We start from the raw sequence: 12,966 nt of genomic DNA, 5'->3' as shown, positions 1-12,966 counted from the left end.
AAGCGCAACTAAAGAAAAACATTCATTACAACTAAGGGATGCAGAAGAACATCTCTGAATGCACAACATATTAAACCTTGAAGCAGATGAGCTACACCTGTTGACACACCTTTAAACCTTAAACGGGAAACAGAGGCCAAAATTGAACAAGGGGACACTGGAAAATGTTGCCTCCTCTAATGAATCTTGCTTTTTGCTGCGATATGCAGATTATAGGGTCACAATTTAGGATAAGCAGCATGAAAGCATAGATGCATCCTGCCTTGTGTTGACGGTTCAGGCTGCTGCTGGTGGTGTAAAGGACCTGAGCGTTGTTTAAACACCACCTGACTATTGTTGCTGACCCTGTCCATTCCTTGGACCAAAGTGCGTGTTTCTTGAAAAAGAGTGCACTGTACAAATGGCCAGATCTCAATCAGAACGAGGAGCCAACAAATATGCAACAACTGTGTGATGTTATCATGTCAACATGGACCAAAATCTCAGAAATGTTTCTAGAAATTATTCGATGCCACAAAGAATTAAAGCAGTTCTGAAATCAAAAAAAGTAAAAGGTGTGTAGTGAGTGCAGATATAATTTCTAACCTAGCCGTGCCTTTTGTGGTAAGACAGTAGGCAGCATCGCTGGGCATGACTACTTTTGGCAATTTAATTTTTTGCATCAGCTAATACTAATACTGATTTCTCATGTACTTTGTTAGCAGCAGAAGAGATCAGACACTTGAAATTAGCAGCACAGGAGGCCTCGAGGATGTGGTTTTTTTATTTTAGTAATAAGTCTTATAAATCTTTACAATTCTAGTTTTTTAAAAGTGAATATTTTCCACTTTTCTCCAAGTTAAATGACTCAAAAATGTTTTTCCCTCTAAACAAAAATAACAACAAATAAAAACAGCCCTGACTGTCCGCCCACTAATTGTGTTAACGTGAGGCCAATCAGATGTTCTGCCTCGTCTTCAAACATTAGTTGGACATTTGAAAAGGAAAAATGACAACAGAGACTTGCATTAAAATCCATCTTTATTCATATTAAGTCATTTTTAAAGTTCCTTTGTGTATCAAGTATTGTCATGAAAACATTCCACTATCCCCGTCCACTCCGTCTGGCCCTCCATCCATAATCCGCCCTTTTGTGTGGAATTCACAGAACGAGGTGACACTGTCAGCTTGGCTTAAGCCCATTATTTCCCGGTGAAGGCTGTGAAATGAGAAGCGCAGGCTCCCCTCTCCCTCCTTCACTTGTTCAGGCACTTTTTTCTTCTTCTTTTTGACTCCATATGCACATTCCAGATGTCCTGCAATGACCAGCAGCAGGTTTAAAAAGAAGCCGAGCACCAGGTCCGCGCACACGTGTACGCACCAACTCCTCTCTGACGCAGGTCCATTCCTGGTCTGATCTATCAGAGGTGTCCCGTTTTGTAATCATTCGCAAATCCACATCATGTGCAGACATTTGGTTTCGGGCTACATAAATACACTTCATCCATATACAGTCACTTTACAAATATTCAGTTAGTGTATGCCGACCCTCGTAGACTCATGCAACCATCATGCACATACCACTTATTACTGAATTTTGCTGCCAGGCTGATAATGTCATCAAATTAGAGGCTTTAAAATCCCAACTATTTCACAGTTATGACCCACAAACGTGTGCTGGCCTCGAAAAATCAGTAAATTGTATCTTTAAAAGCGGCATGCCATACAGTTTCTTATCTGAAATTCTGAATTCAAGACTTAAAAGATTTATGCCAATAACCCACTGTGCAACACCTTGAACTGTACTCTAACAAACTACAAATCATTCTTCAGTATCAACTCAATTCATGCCATATCCATCTGAATATCAGTAAACCACAATGCAAACTATCTAATCTAGTCACGTCTGCATTTATCTATACAATATTTACAGTACAGGCTCTTTTTCTTTTGGTCATGGGTAAATATAACAGCACAGAAGCACAGGCACACGCATCGACACATAGACCGACAGAACATCCAGTACCAACTTGCAGAGACTAAACAAACATTTAAGTGCAAAAGAAAAAGAAAAAAAAACTGATAGAAAATAGCACACGTTTATAGCTTTGCTTAAATATCACAAAAACAATGAAGTGTCAGTTTTACTTCTCTTTACAACATATGACATCTTTGACATGAGCAGATGCAGAAATATATTGAACACTAAGGTGTGTTTTGGTTAGATGGTAAAAATGAATAAAAAGGAGGAGTTCGGTGTGGTCTTTTCTGCATTTTCAGGTCCAAGGTTGGTGTTGGTATTGTTCTTTTTTTTTTTTAATTTTTTTTAACATTTTGTCTTCCCTTCTATCTTGGAGCTAACATAAAATGGTAGTACCATATGTCCTCATAGGCTGTTGTGTACTGTCCCTTTGCTCCATTTCCCAGCCAGACAACTGAACAAACCCCAACCACTTCTGGGAGACTGGAGTGTGTCCATGAGCGTCTGTTTAAATAAGGCTATATACAGATAATGTCACTCTGGCATCACTCCAGGTGATGTTTACATTTATAAAGGCGGCTTACATCAGCCCTATATCTCCTATTTCTTAAATTAAAACGTGCCGTTACCCTTTGCAGTGTGTTTTCCCTCCTTCGATCAGCAGCCAAATCTTGTTTAGAGTCTCTCTAAAGTTCACGTCATTATAATAACCCAGTTCCTGTCTTGGCTGCCATCTTTTTTCAGCCTTCCTTCACTGTATCCAGATGGTGTTGTTTCGCTCTGGTCGGCGGGGATCGGTGGCTGCGGCGTTGCCAGTTGCGGTGAGGTCACTAAATGTGGAGAAAAACTGTTCCATCTCTTTCTGTAGCATCTGGTTTCGCCGCTCGGCGTCATCCTTGGCGCGCTCAGCGTTGCGCAGCTTGATCTCCGCCATGGTGTACTTCTTCCTCTCCTGGTCCAGCTCCTCGTGTAGGTTCACCATTTCAGTCTCCAGCTCCAAATTACGCTGCTCCAAACTGCAAATGAGGCATACACGGGATTAGGAAAAGATTAGCAGTGCCGTAGTGAACAGAGGATTTGCTCATCTCAGAGCACAAGGGCAGCTGCAGATCTTTTTAATTTTCTTAATGACCTAATGAATTACATGCAACCACAATCTCTGGGGCTGTGGAAGTCTTAGAGGCCCAAAAATAAAATAAAAAAGGCAAATGGCAAACTGATACAGCTCCATAGTTTTCCATGTTAATATAGCCAACTTTAAGATGAACTATAGCTCAAAGAAAAAAACCCCAAAATAATTCTTTGGCAAATTTCCTCTTCCTTGACGGCTGTATGGGGGCATTTTTCTCAAACTTGATGTTCAAACAGTCTGAAAGCTTAAATAAGTTACGGATTATTCAGGAAAGGGCTATTTTGAGTGACTTCTAGGTACCTTTTCGTCCTGTTCAGTGTTCAGGTTAGATTGGAGATATCAAACTTTCGCCTATGTGAAGTGCCACCAGTGAAACTCTTCTTTTTGTCAGTATAAACAACTACACATTTAATGCCTGCTACATTGTTACATAAAAAAGAGGTGTAGTTTCAACCATATGTCTCAGTTTTGTTTTGCATTTGCAGCAGCAAATGAAAAACATCTGTCAGCTTGACTCGTAAGTAGAAAGAAATAATTGTATAAAACTACTTACTACTTTTTTCTTTTATTACTTTGGTACAGGATGAATGTAGCAAAAGCTGTAAAACTTAACAAAACACAATTTATGCCCACTTTGACATTTTCCAAAGCCATGCAGTGGGCTGAATTGGAGTCACTTGTCCCCCACTGGAACCCGAGCCTCATGCTTGACAACTTTACAAGCTTGTAGCTAAAGGAACAGAGTGAAAAAGACAGCTTCTGATTGGCTATTTGATCCTCACTGGAGAGTTTGCCCGTTTTGTTGCTTTCCCATTATACGACAAAGCCATGTGGTTGCCAAAGACTAAGGCAGCTGTTCAGACTTGTGTACACTCCTGCTCATTAATGGGAATGCCCATTAATAAGATTTTGATTGGTGGTTTCAGTTTTATTTCATCTGCAGCCATCAACTTAGATGATCTGCCAAAAGGCCACGGTGACCTTTGGATAGTAATGAGCCAACAAAGGGCAGCTGGTGAAGCTGGCAGGAGGTTACAAGGGCTAATGAGATAATGATGGAATCAGGTGAGGGGCATAAAAAAAGAAAAGATGTGGGCAGACACAGAGGAGGGTGCAGTCACTGCCAGTGAACTTGAACTCTGCGTTTTAATGAAGTGGTGAGATGTTGATTTATAGAGTGGATCCTGATGCTCTAGAAAAGTTTATTCACTGGCTTCTTGTGAAATGGAGGGAATGGTGGACGTAGTAAAAAAGGAAAGAAGACACAGAGCTGGGTGGAGGATGTTGTGTTTTATCACTCATGTACCGGTATGTTTCTGTCAACCTGACTAACGCATGAAGCCTGCTGCACTAAAAGAAAACAGTGGTCTCTTAGAGCCACCCATGCAAAACAACATTTTACAGCAGGTTTATAGTTGGGACACATTTTTTTCCTGTTCACTGCTGGCATAATACAGAACAAAGTAAGGCTTTGAAGAGCTGTAGCATCTGACTAACGTGTGCCAGCTTTTCATATCCACAGGAAGGAAAAATTCAAAATAGGGACTTGGTTTTTTTTAAGTGCTAGATTAAGAGAGGTAGCCTGCACCTAACCTCATTTTAAGATTTGAAATTTCCTTTTTTCTCTTTTGATGTGACTGATCTCTACTGGTCTAAACCTTTGAAGATGACAGTAAGGTACACAAGAAAACCTCACTGGTTTACATGCCTGATCACCTGAGAAAAAAGATGGATAGTTTGCAAAAAAGGCCAAAGTAAAGATTAAGCGCTTGTATTGATTCAAGCCCTTCACACATGGAGCCGTACCTTTTTATCCTGGCCTCATACTCGGCCTTCTGCTTGTGCATTTCCTGCTTAAGACTGGCCACTAGACTGTGCAGAGCACTGTGGTTGCCGGGTCCGTTACCAACAGGAAAACCGTCGCTGTTATCACTGCTGCTCGTGCCCCGACTGCTCCTCCCAACCTCTCCACTTCCTTCTCTGTCGCCATTTCTGCCCTCTCCTCCTTCGCCAGACTGGGGATGCACGCAGTCTTGTGCTGGTCCATCCAAGTCTTCGTAGTGCCCTCCATAGAAGTCCTGCTCTGGGCAGGTGGTTGTGGAGGAGCGACAGGAAGTGGAGTTGTCAGGGAGGGAGATTTCACAGGAAGAAGTGGACCAGGTGGCACTGTCCACACTCTGCTTGTCCTCGCAGCTGGTATTCAGACACGTGTTGGCGATCTGGTTCTGCTGCTGCAGGTTGTGATGGTTTAGCTGCACGTTATCGTATGTGGACAGACGATTCTGATTGGTTGTCTGATCTCCGCCGTGGCAGTCACGAGCTTTGCTGTTCTCCCGTAACATTACACAGCCATTCGGCTGCCAGAGGCTGTTGCGGCTGTTCGGACTCCCTGTGACAGCGTCAGTCCCATGAACGCCCATGCGTACAACTCCAGTCCCATTCCCTGTAGCGCTGTTTCCACTCGTGACGCCGCTGGTGCCCATTTTTGTCCCCGAGCCTTTGAGTGTGCCACTGCGACGCACCGGTAAGCTGCCACCTCCACTCTGGCTCTTTTCCACAGTGGGATCTGAAGAGGGTGAGGAGCTGAAGGACCCATTGGTAACAATGCCACTGCCTTTACTAAAAGCTGGATTCTTTTTAACGGTCAGCGGTGGACTGCGGGTGACGTCGAAGCGTCCCATGACTCCATTGCGGGGACTTGCCGATCGTGGGGAGCCACTGTTGTCTGCGTGCTGACGGTGTGAAGGAGACTCGTTGGCTTCCCAAACACACTGCCGCACAACATGTGTGTTGTTGTTCTCAGCATTCTGAGACACTGTAGTGATGGCTGAGGTAGATGTAGTGGTTTGTCGCCGTGGCTGTTCAATATTGTTGTTGACGAGCTCGAGGGCAGTAGGGCTGTCTTCATCTCGGGGGAAAAGCACGTCGTGGTGACCAATCAAAACAGCCATGAGCTGCTGGACCAGAACAGTACCTAAAAAGAAACCGAACATCATCATCATCTTTCTTTTAAAACCAACATTCATCTTATTTAAGATTTAAAACTAAATATTAAGAAAGTAAGACACGTATACCTGACATTCTTCAACACTCACCTTCCATAATTGCTACTGGATCCTCAATTTTTGGCCTCAAGATATTTGGCCCAAAGACTGTGGCCAAGTTTTGGACACTCATTTTATTCACCCCTGAATATGACTGGACTTCATCAAGAAACCTAGGGAAATGGAAAATATCAGCTTCTCATGGTTCAACAATGTAAAACTGTATCCAAAGTTAATTATCAGTACCTGCAGATGTATTTTAGGAGGTTGTAGTTCACTGGAGGTAGACTTTCCACGAGCCTTCTCAATTCCTTCATACCCTGCAGATAATAAACAGTTTTAAAGTAACAGTAACTCAGCAAAATAATCATTCATAGAAACTTTTGCAACAGATTGTCTGTAAAGCCCGTGATTGATCACAGTGTGTATAATGAAACAATCACACCCAGGATCCAGTGGGAAATGAATCAGTGGAAAAGAGGGGGGTTTATGTAAATATATGCTCACTGGTCACTTCATTAGGTACACTTATTTAACAAACATCTGAACAATCAATTCTGTGGGAAGAAACTCGAAGCATTCAGGTGTTTAGATACTGTCAAGACTGTTTTGAGCTGACGGGAAAGCAACGGTAACTCAAATGACAACTTTTTACAAACGAGGAATGCAGACGAGCATCTCTGAATGCGCAGTACAGTGAACGCTGAAGCAGATGGGCAACAGCAGCAGAAGTCACTGTGTGCCCCTCCTTAACTGAGAAAAGGAAACTGGGGCTACAATTTGCATGAACTCGCCAAAATTAGACAATAAGATATTGGAAAAATCTTGCCTAGTCTGCTGAATCTTGTTTTCTGCAGCAACTCTCACATGAAAAGGTCTGAATTTGGCAGGATGAAAGCATGGATCCATGCTGCCTTGTATCAGCTGTTCATGTTGCTGCTGGTAGTTTAATGGCATAGGGAATATTTTCTTGACACATTTTGTATCACCCTTAGAAAAACCCAAGTATTCCAGCTTTATATTTAATGAAAATCCTTTTTGCTCTCGATACAAAACTGTGACTAGAAAAAGCAAACCAGATATAAGAGGATTTATCATTATACCCATTTATAAACTATCTATATGGATGTGCCACTGAATCAGAAGTAGTCTCAGTTAGGTTACTGAGAATAAAGGATATGTGGAAACGCTCTGAGGCCTTTTCACATAAAAAAAAAAAAAAAAAATAGTGAACTCTTTTCCATCCATCTCCTTTCAACTTCAAAGTCCCAGGAGGGTTAAAAAGTGAGGAAACTCATCCACACTTTACCATATGTCTTCTCATACCCATCTGTAGCACGCGCACACACACACACACACACACACACACACACACACACACACACACACACACACACACACACACACACACACACACACCACAAACTTAGGTTCAGGAATGCTGAAAAGCCTTCAGCTAATCCAAAATGCTGCAGCAAGAGTCCTGACAGGGACTAGAAAGAGAGAGCATATTTCTCCTGTTTTGGCTTCCCTTCATTGGCTTCCTGTTAAATCCAGAATTGAATTCAAAATCCTGCTCCTCACATACAAGGTCTTAAATAATCAGGCCCCATCTTATCTCAATGACCTTGTAGTACCATATCACCCTATTAGAGCACTTCGCTCTCGCTCTGCAGGCCTACTTGTTGTTCCTAGAGTATTTAAAAGTAGAATGGGAGGGAGAGCCTTCAGTTTTCAGGCCCCTCTTCTGTGGAACCAGCTTCCAGTTTGGATTCGGGAGACAGACACTATCTCTACTTTTAAGATTAGGCTTAAAACTTTCCTTTTTTCTAAAGCATATAGTTAGGGCTGGACCAGGTGACCCTGAATCCTCCCTTTGTTATGCTGCAATAGATGTAGGCTGCCGGGGGATTCCCATGATGCATTGAGTTTTTCCTTTCCAGTCACCTTTCTCACTCACTATGTATTAATAGACCTCTCTGCATTGAATCATATCTGTTATTAACCTCTGTCTCTCTTCCACAGCATGTCTTTATCCTGTCTTCCTTCTCTCACCCCAACCGGTCGCAGCAGATGGCCGCCCCTCCCTGAGCCTGGTTCTGCCGGAGGTTTCTTCCTGTTAAAAGGGAGTTTTTCCTTCCCACTGTCGCCAAAGTGCTTGCTCATAGGGGGTCATATGATTGTTGGGTTTTTCTCTGTATCTATGAAGCGCCTTGAGGCGACTTTTGTTGTGATTTGGCGCTATATAAATAAAATTGAATTGAATTGAATTGAAGAGGGGAAAGACACTGAGGGAGCAAAAGGCTAACCCCAGCCATGCTGCCGACCGTGCCTCATGGTGTGAGCGAAATCCTATTTAGATGTTAAAAGTCAAAACGGACTCAACAAAGTCATTGTGTGTGAAACACAGGGCTGAGCGTGGATGACTGGGCGGCAAAAGAGCAGATTAAAAGCCAAAGAATAAGACTTCTGTGAGGGCTTTTCAGTACCAACGTTTATTGTTATAAAGGTTGAAACTTTAAAAAAAAAAAAAAATCCGTATGTGTGCGAAAGCTAATTTGCCAGTAGATGTGGTTACAAAGAAAGCAATCATCGCATGTTTCTTACCATTTCATCATCTTTGCCCAGGAGCTTGGCGCAGGACAGGAACTCATCGTACTTCTGGAAGGGGATGACGGGCTCGGGCAGCTCTCTGAGATACAGTTTCAGCAGAGAAGCTACTGTGTGCACATCTGTGTTACTGTTGAGAGACAAGACACCGGTAAAAAGTTAGGGCCATCATTTATCCTGAACCGCATGGAGACAAACAGCAATCACCATGAGGCCAACTCCAACTTTAGGTTTCACACTGTTGGAGAAAAATGTCAAGCTGTAATAGTGTAGCTGTAGTGTATGTAGAGCTGGGCGATAGAACGATAACGATATGTATCGCGATATAACTTTTACTCGATAGAGAAATTAAGCTATCGCGATAGACCTCGCCGCTCTTGTCCTCTTAAAAAAAAAAAAAAAAAAAAAAAAAAAAAAAAGGTCAGCCAATCCAAATTAAGTAGCGCAGAGCCGAACCAATCACAGCCGCAGCGTCACGTCGCGTGACTTGTTACGTACAGCACAAGTGCCAAGCCGCACGTGTGTTTGTTTGGGAAGCAGCCAGCGGGTAATGGAGCCAGCACGTAATGGAGGAAATGAGTGTGCCGACTAGAAAAATCAACCGAGCGTGACCGAAGAGAAAACAGATGATGGTTCCAATGCCGGAGAAATTGTCGAACGGAAGAGCCAAAGAAGTTCCGTAGTGTGAAGGTATTTCGGCTATTTCAAGTCTGACAAAAAACAGAGTAGCGTGCACTGTAAATTGTGCCGAAAGCAAGTCTGGAAATACAATAAACTGGTGCATGCGTCACACTGTGCGCCACGTTATTGTTTCAGTGAAATGAATTTCTACAATACTGTTACTGTTAATTCTACTCTCTGCAGTGTTTAAATGCTTACATATACACACAGTTACTGTCCCTCCACACATACGACTCGGTTCTGCTTCTATGCCCCAGCTTTGTTTACTTTTTCCCACCGAGGCTTCTAGACTTCTGATTGGCCAACATTTCTGCACGGTTAGGAATCTAGCGCCACCTGCTGCTTTGGCATGTTCATAGCAGCGTTTTCCTTCATTTCTGCCTTTACGTGTGGACGGGATTATTTTTTTAAAACGAAAACGGAAAATCTCCGTTTTCAAAAATACCCGTGTATGTGTGGACGTAGCCTCAGTCTCTGACTGGAAGCGCTAATACGTCATTCGGCTTTTGTCAGACTAAAGTAACTGTTAAAACTGTTTGAAAAGCTCAGCTATACAACAAGGAGAGATTGAGAATTTCCTTTTAGTTCTCAGTTTATTTGATACTGACAAAAGTTAGTCAGTTTTGTCTGTTCTTCTGTAAAACAAACTAAGATTTATTTTTAGAATTAATATTTTGTTTCTAAGTGGAATTGACAATTTAGTCTGTTTCGTTTGTTCTATTTTGAAACTTAAACGCTTTAGCGGCTGCCTTTTGTGTAGTTTGCAATATTTGCCTTTATTTATCTGAAAAAGTCTCATGTTCCTTAAGTACATCTACCCTGTTGAACTTATTATGGGAAATAAATATTTAAATAAAAACAAGCTGCTGATTATTTCACATTTTACTTGTGAGCAACGGCACATTTAAATCTTACAAATATAGTTATTTGGCTTATATCGTGATAGATATCGTTATCGCCTGAAATGAAAAAAACATATCGTGATATGAAAAAATCTCATATCGCCCAGCTCTAAGTGTATGCATACAACTGACATTACTGACCAACTACTGACTGCTAATGCAGGTGGTACCATCATTTTCCAGTTTTTATTTTCTCTGTTTCCAATCGGCACTTTCTGATTTATTTAATACGCCAGCACCAGCCTAAACGTCTGCCAAGAGGCCACTGCAGCCTCTGGAGCAGCTGGCGAGGCAGGCAGGAGGTCGCAAGGCAGGAGGTCACTAATGAGGGAATTCGCAAGATGAGGGACATCAAAATCAGACACAGGCAGGTACACGGGAGGCTGTAGTTTCTACCACAGCAAAGCACAAACAGGAGGGCAGAAATGTGTTACTGTGCAGAGGACGTGATGGACGCACTCGTCAGTGTGAATTTGAATTTCGGGAAGTGGTGAGATGTTGATTTATAGAGTCGATCCTGACAGTTTCATCCAGGTTTTATTTATGTTATTGGTTGGAGTGGCACAATGCTGTGAAAAAAGCGATCCATAGCTTGGCTCAGTATGTTTCATTACTCAAGTATGCTCTAGATGAAGGCTGCTGCATTAAACAATCAGTGCTTAGTCTCCTACAGCCACCTACACACAGCATAATATAACAGCAGGTGTATAATTGGGAAGTATGATTGTTCCTTTTTACTGTTGGCAAAATACTGAACAAAGAGATGCCTCGGAAAGTTTGTGTGGCTGGCTACCACGTCCCTGCCAAAGGAAAGAAAAGCACGAAATAAGGGTTTTTTTTTCTCCCAGTCCATTAATCCTGGACATCACTGAGCTGAATTTACCGTGAAGAGGGTGATTCTCACAGTTTACTGATCTTTATTGGTCTAAAATATTACCTGTGGAGATAACGGATATAAATGAGAGCTTGGCTGCCTTACAAGGCTTATCAAGTGGATAAGTAGTTAAGAAAATGGATGGACGGGCTTCAAGTGCTTTTGAAAAAGACCAGAGCAAACCAGTGATGGGACTAACGGCGTTACTTACGGCGTTACTTTTTTCAGTAACGAGTAATCTAACTAATTACTATTTCTATCGTTACAACGCCGTTACCGTTACTAACAAGAAAATGTGGTCCGTTACTATTTTTCAAAAAACAGATGGTTGAAGCTGTGTCCAGTTTATATCAGTTGCACGGAAGTAGCTGTAAGTAATCTGGTCGCTACAGCTTTAAGCAACTGTGCACTCCCGCGGACGGCAATCGCTTTCTGGCAGACGAACACTTTTTGGCACAACACCTGAAGCTGCTAAGGGGGTAAAACAATCACATGAGTGCTGCTGTTTGACTGAGGAAGAATAAAGTACCGTGGTCGTGGTAAGCCAATCACATGACAACAACAACAACAACAAGCAGCAACAAGGTGATATATACAAGTTTTTAAATTGTGTTAATAGGCCACGTAAAACCAGAGTCATGATAAACAATATATGCGTGTTTTTTCCTGAATACTTTCGTCACGTTGTCTAAGGACAGCGCTAGCAAGCACCCTCTGCTTATGAGCAAAAAAAAAAAAAAAAAAAAAAGGACAAAACCCCCCCCACCCCTTTCGTGTTGGTGGAAAAATGCACCATGTCGACCAATCAATAATGATATGGCACCAAGACATTTGGTTGTTTAGAAAGAGGGGGAAGTTTTAGGAGTGATGGCGAGAGAGAGAGCGAGTTTTGAGATGTGAGAGATTTGTGACGTTTAGCGTGTTTGGAGTGTGTAGTTAATGTGTTGTCTTGTGTAGTTAGTGTGTAGTGTTGTGGATAGTTTTGTGTTGTGTGTCAGAACAATGAGGCGACTGCTGTCTCCAGGTAAAAAACAGGAGGAGTGATACACCTGCTGCTGTCAGACCTGCAGGTATCAGGCTGTGATGTTCTCCTTTATAATGGACAGAAATTATTTTTTTGGAGTGGCACAAATAGTTTGTGCGGCATCTTATTGATGCAGAACAGCTGATTGTTCTGTAAATAGTTTGAAATGGTTATTTAAAAAAGGGGTAAAAGGTAAATGACTGCAAACAACTTTGTTTGCAAAACCTGTGCATAGGATTTTAAATTGACAATTTATAGTTGCATTTAAAGTTATGAAATATGATTCATTAAACATGTTTGTGGATGTTACAGTAAAAAAACTTTTCTACTTGGAATTTATGTTTTTTGTCTGATTTATGATCAATTGTGTTAATGCAGTATGTCAAAATGAAAACATAACTGTAAATTCAGACACGTGAGGTTGTGCTGAAAAGAATGACACCAAACAAGGCAAAGTAAATAGTTTTTAAAGGTGAAATGTAGAGGTTTAATCAAAAGTAGTGAAAAATGGCCAATTATACCCTGGACCCCAGAGGGTTACATTTTTTAAAAAAGTAACGCAATAGTTACTTTTCAAGTAATTAATTACTTTTAGACTGATATTTAACATTTTACAATAACAAACACAACCTGCAATTCCAACTTCCATATTTCTGTTGTTTTTATATATCCTCAAATGTTAGAGCACGCATTTGTCCATTTTGCAACATTGTTTTAACTTCCCAAAATCTGAGTTCAA

The 12,966-nt window shown here is 41.7% G+C and overlaps 1 protein-coding gene across 9 annotated transcripts in view; it reads right to left on the bottom strand.

The window, feature by feature from the left end:
- Positions 1-2,013: 2,013 nt before the first annotated feature.
- arhgap24 (Rho GTPase activating protein 24) overlaps positions 2,014-12,966 on the bottom strand; it is an 88,057-nt gene continuing 77,104 nt past the window's right edge. For all 9 annotated transcript variants that reach the window (XM_086301007.1, XM_086301009.1, XM_086301008.1 and 6 more), the window contains 5 exons: positions 8,744-8,876; positions 6,383-6,456; positions 6,188-6,309; positions 4,899-6,066; positions 2,014-2,976 (listed from right to left, as the gene is read on the bottom strand). In XM_086301007.1, coding sequence (XP_086157133.1) covers positions 2,712-2,976; positions 4,899-6,066; positions 6,188-6,309; positions 6,383-6,456; positions 8,744-8,876 — 1,762 coding nt within the window. In that variant the 3' untranslated portion in view covers positions 2,014-2,711. The remainder of the gene's footprint in view (positions 2,977-4,898; positions 6,067-6,187; positions 6,310-6,382; positions 6,457-8,743; positions 8,877-12,966) is intronic.

The sequence above is a fragment of the Aulonocara sp. 'chitande type north' Nkhata Bay genome, linkage group LG7 (genome assembly GCF_057382095.1).
Source record: "Aulonocara sp. 'chitande type north' Nkhata Bay isolate Kocher_YH1m ecotype deep benthic linkage group LG7, A_spYH_male_GT1.1, whole genome shotgun sequence".
Lineage (NCBI taxonomy): Eukaryota > Metazoa > Chordata > Actinopteri > Cichliformes > Cichlidae > Aulonocara > Aulonocara sp. 'chitande type north' Nkhata Bay.
The sequence above is the reverse complement of the archived record's forward strand: the minus strand, read 5'-3'. Positions and strand labels throughout refer to the sequence as shown.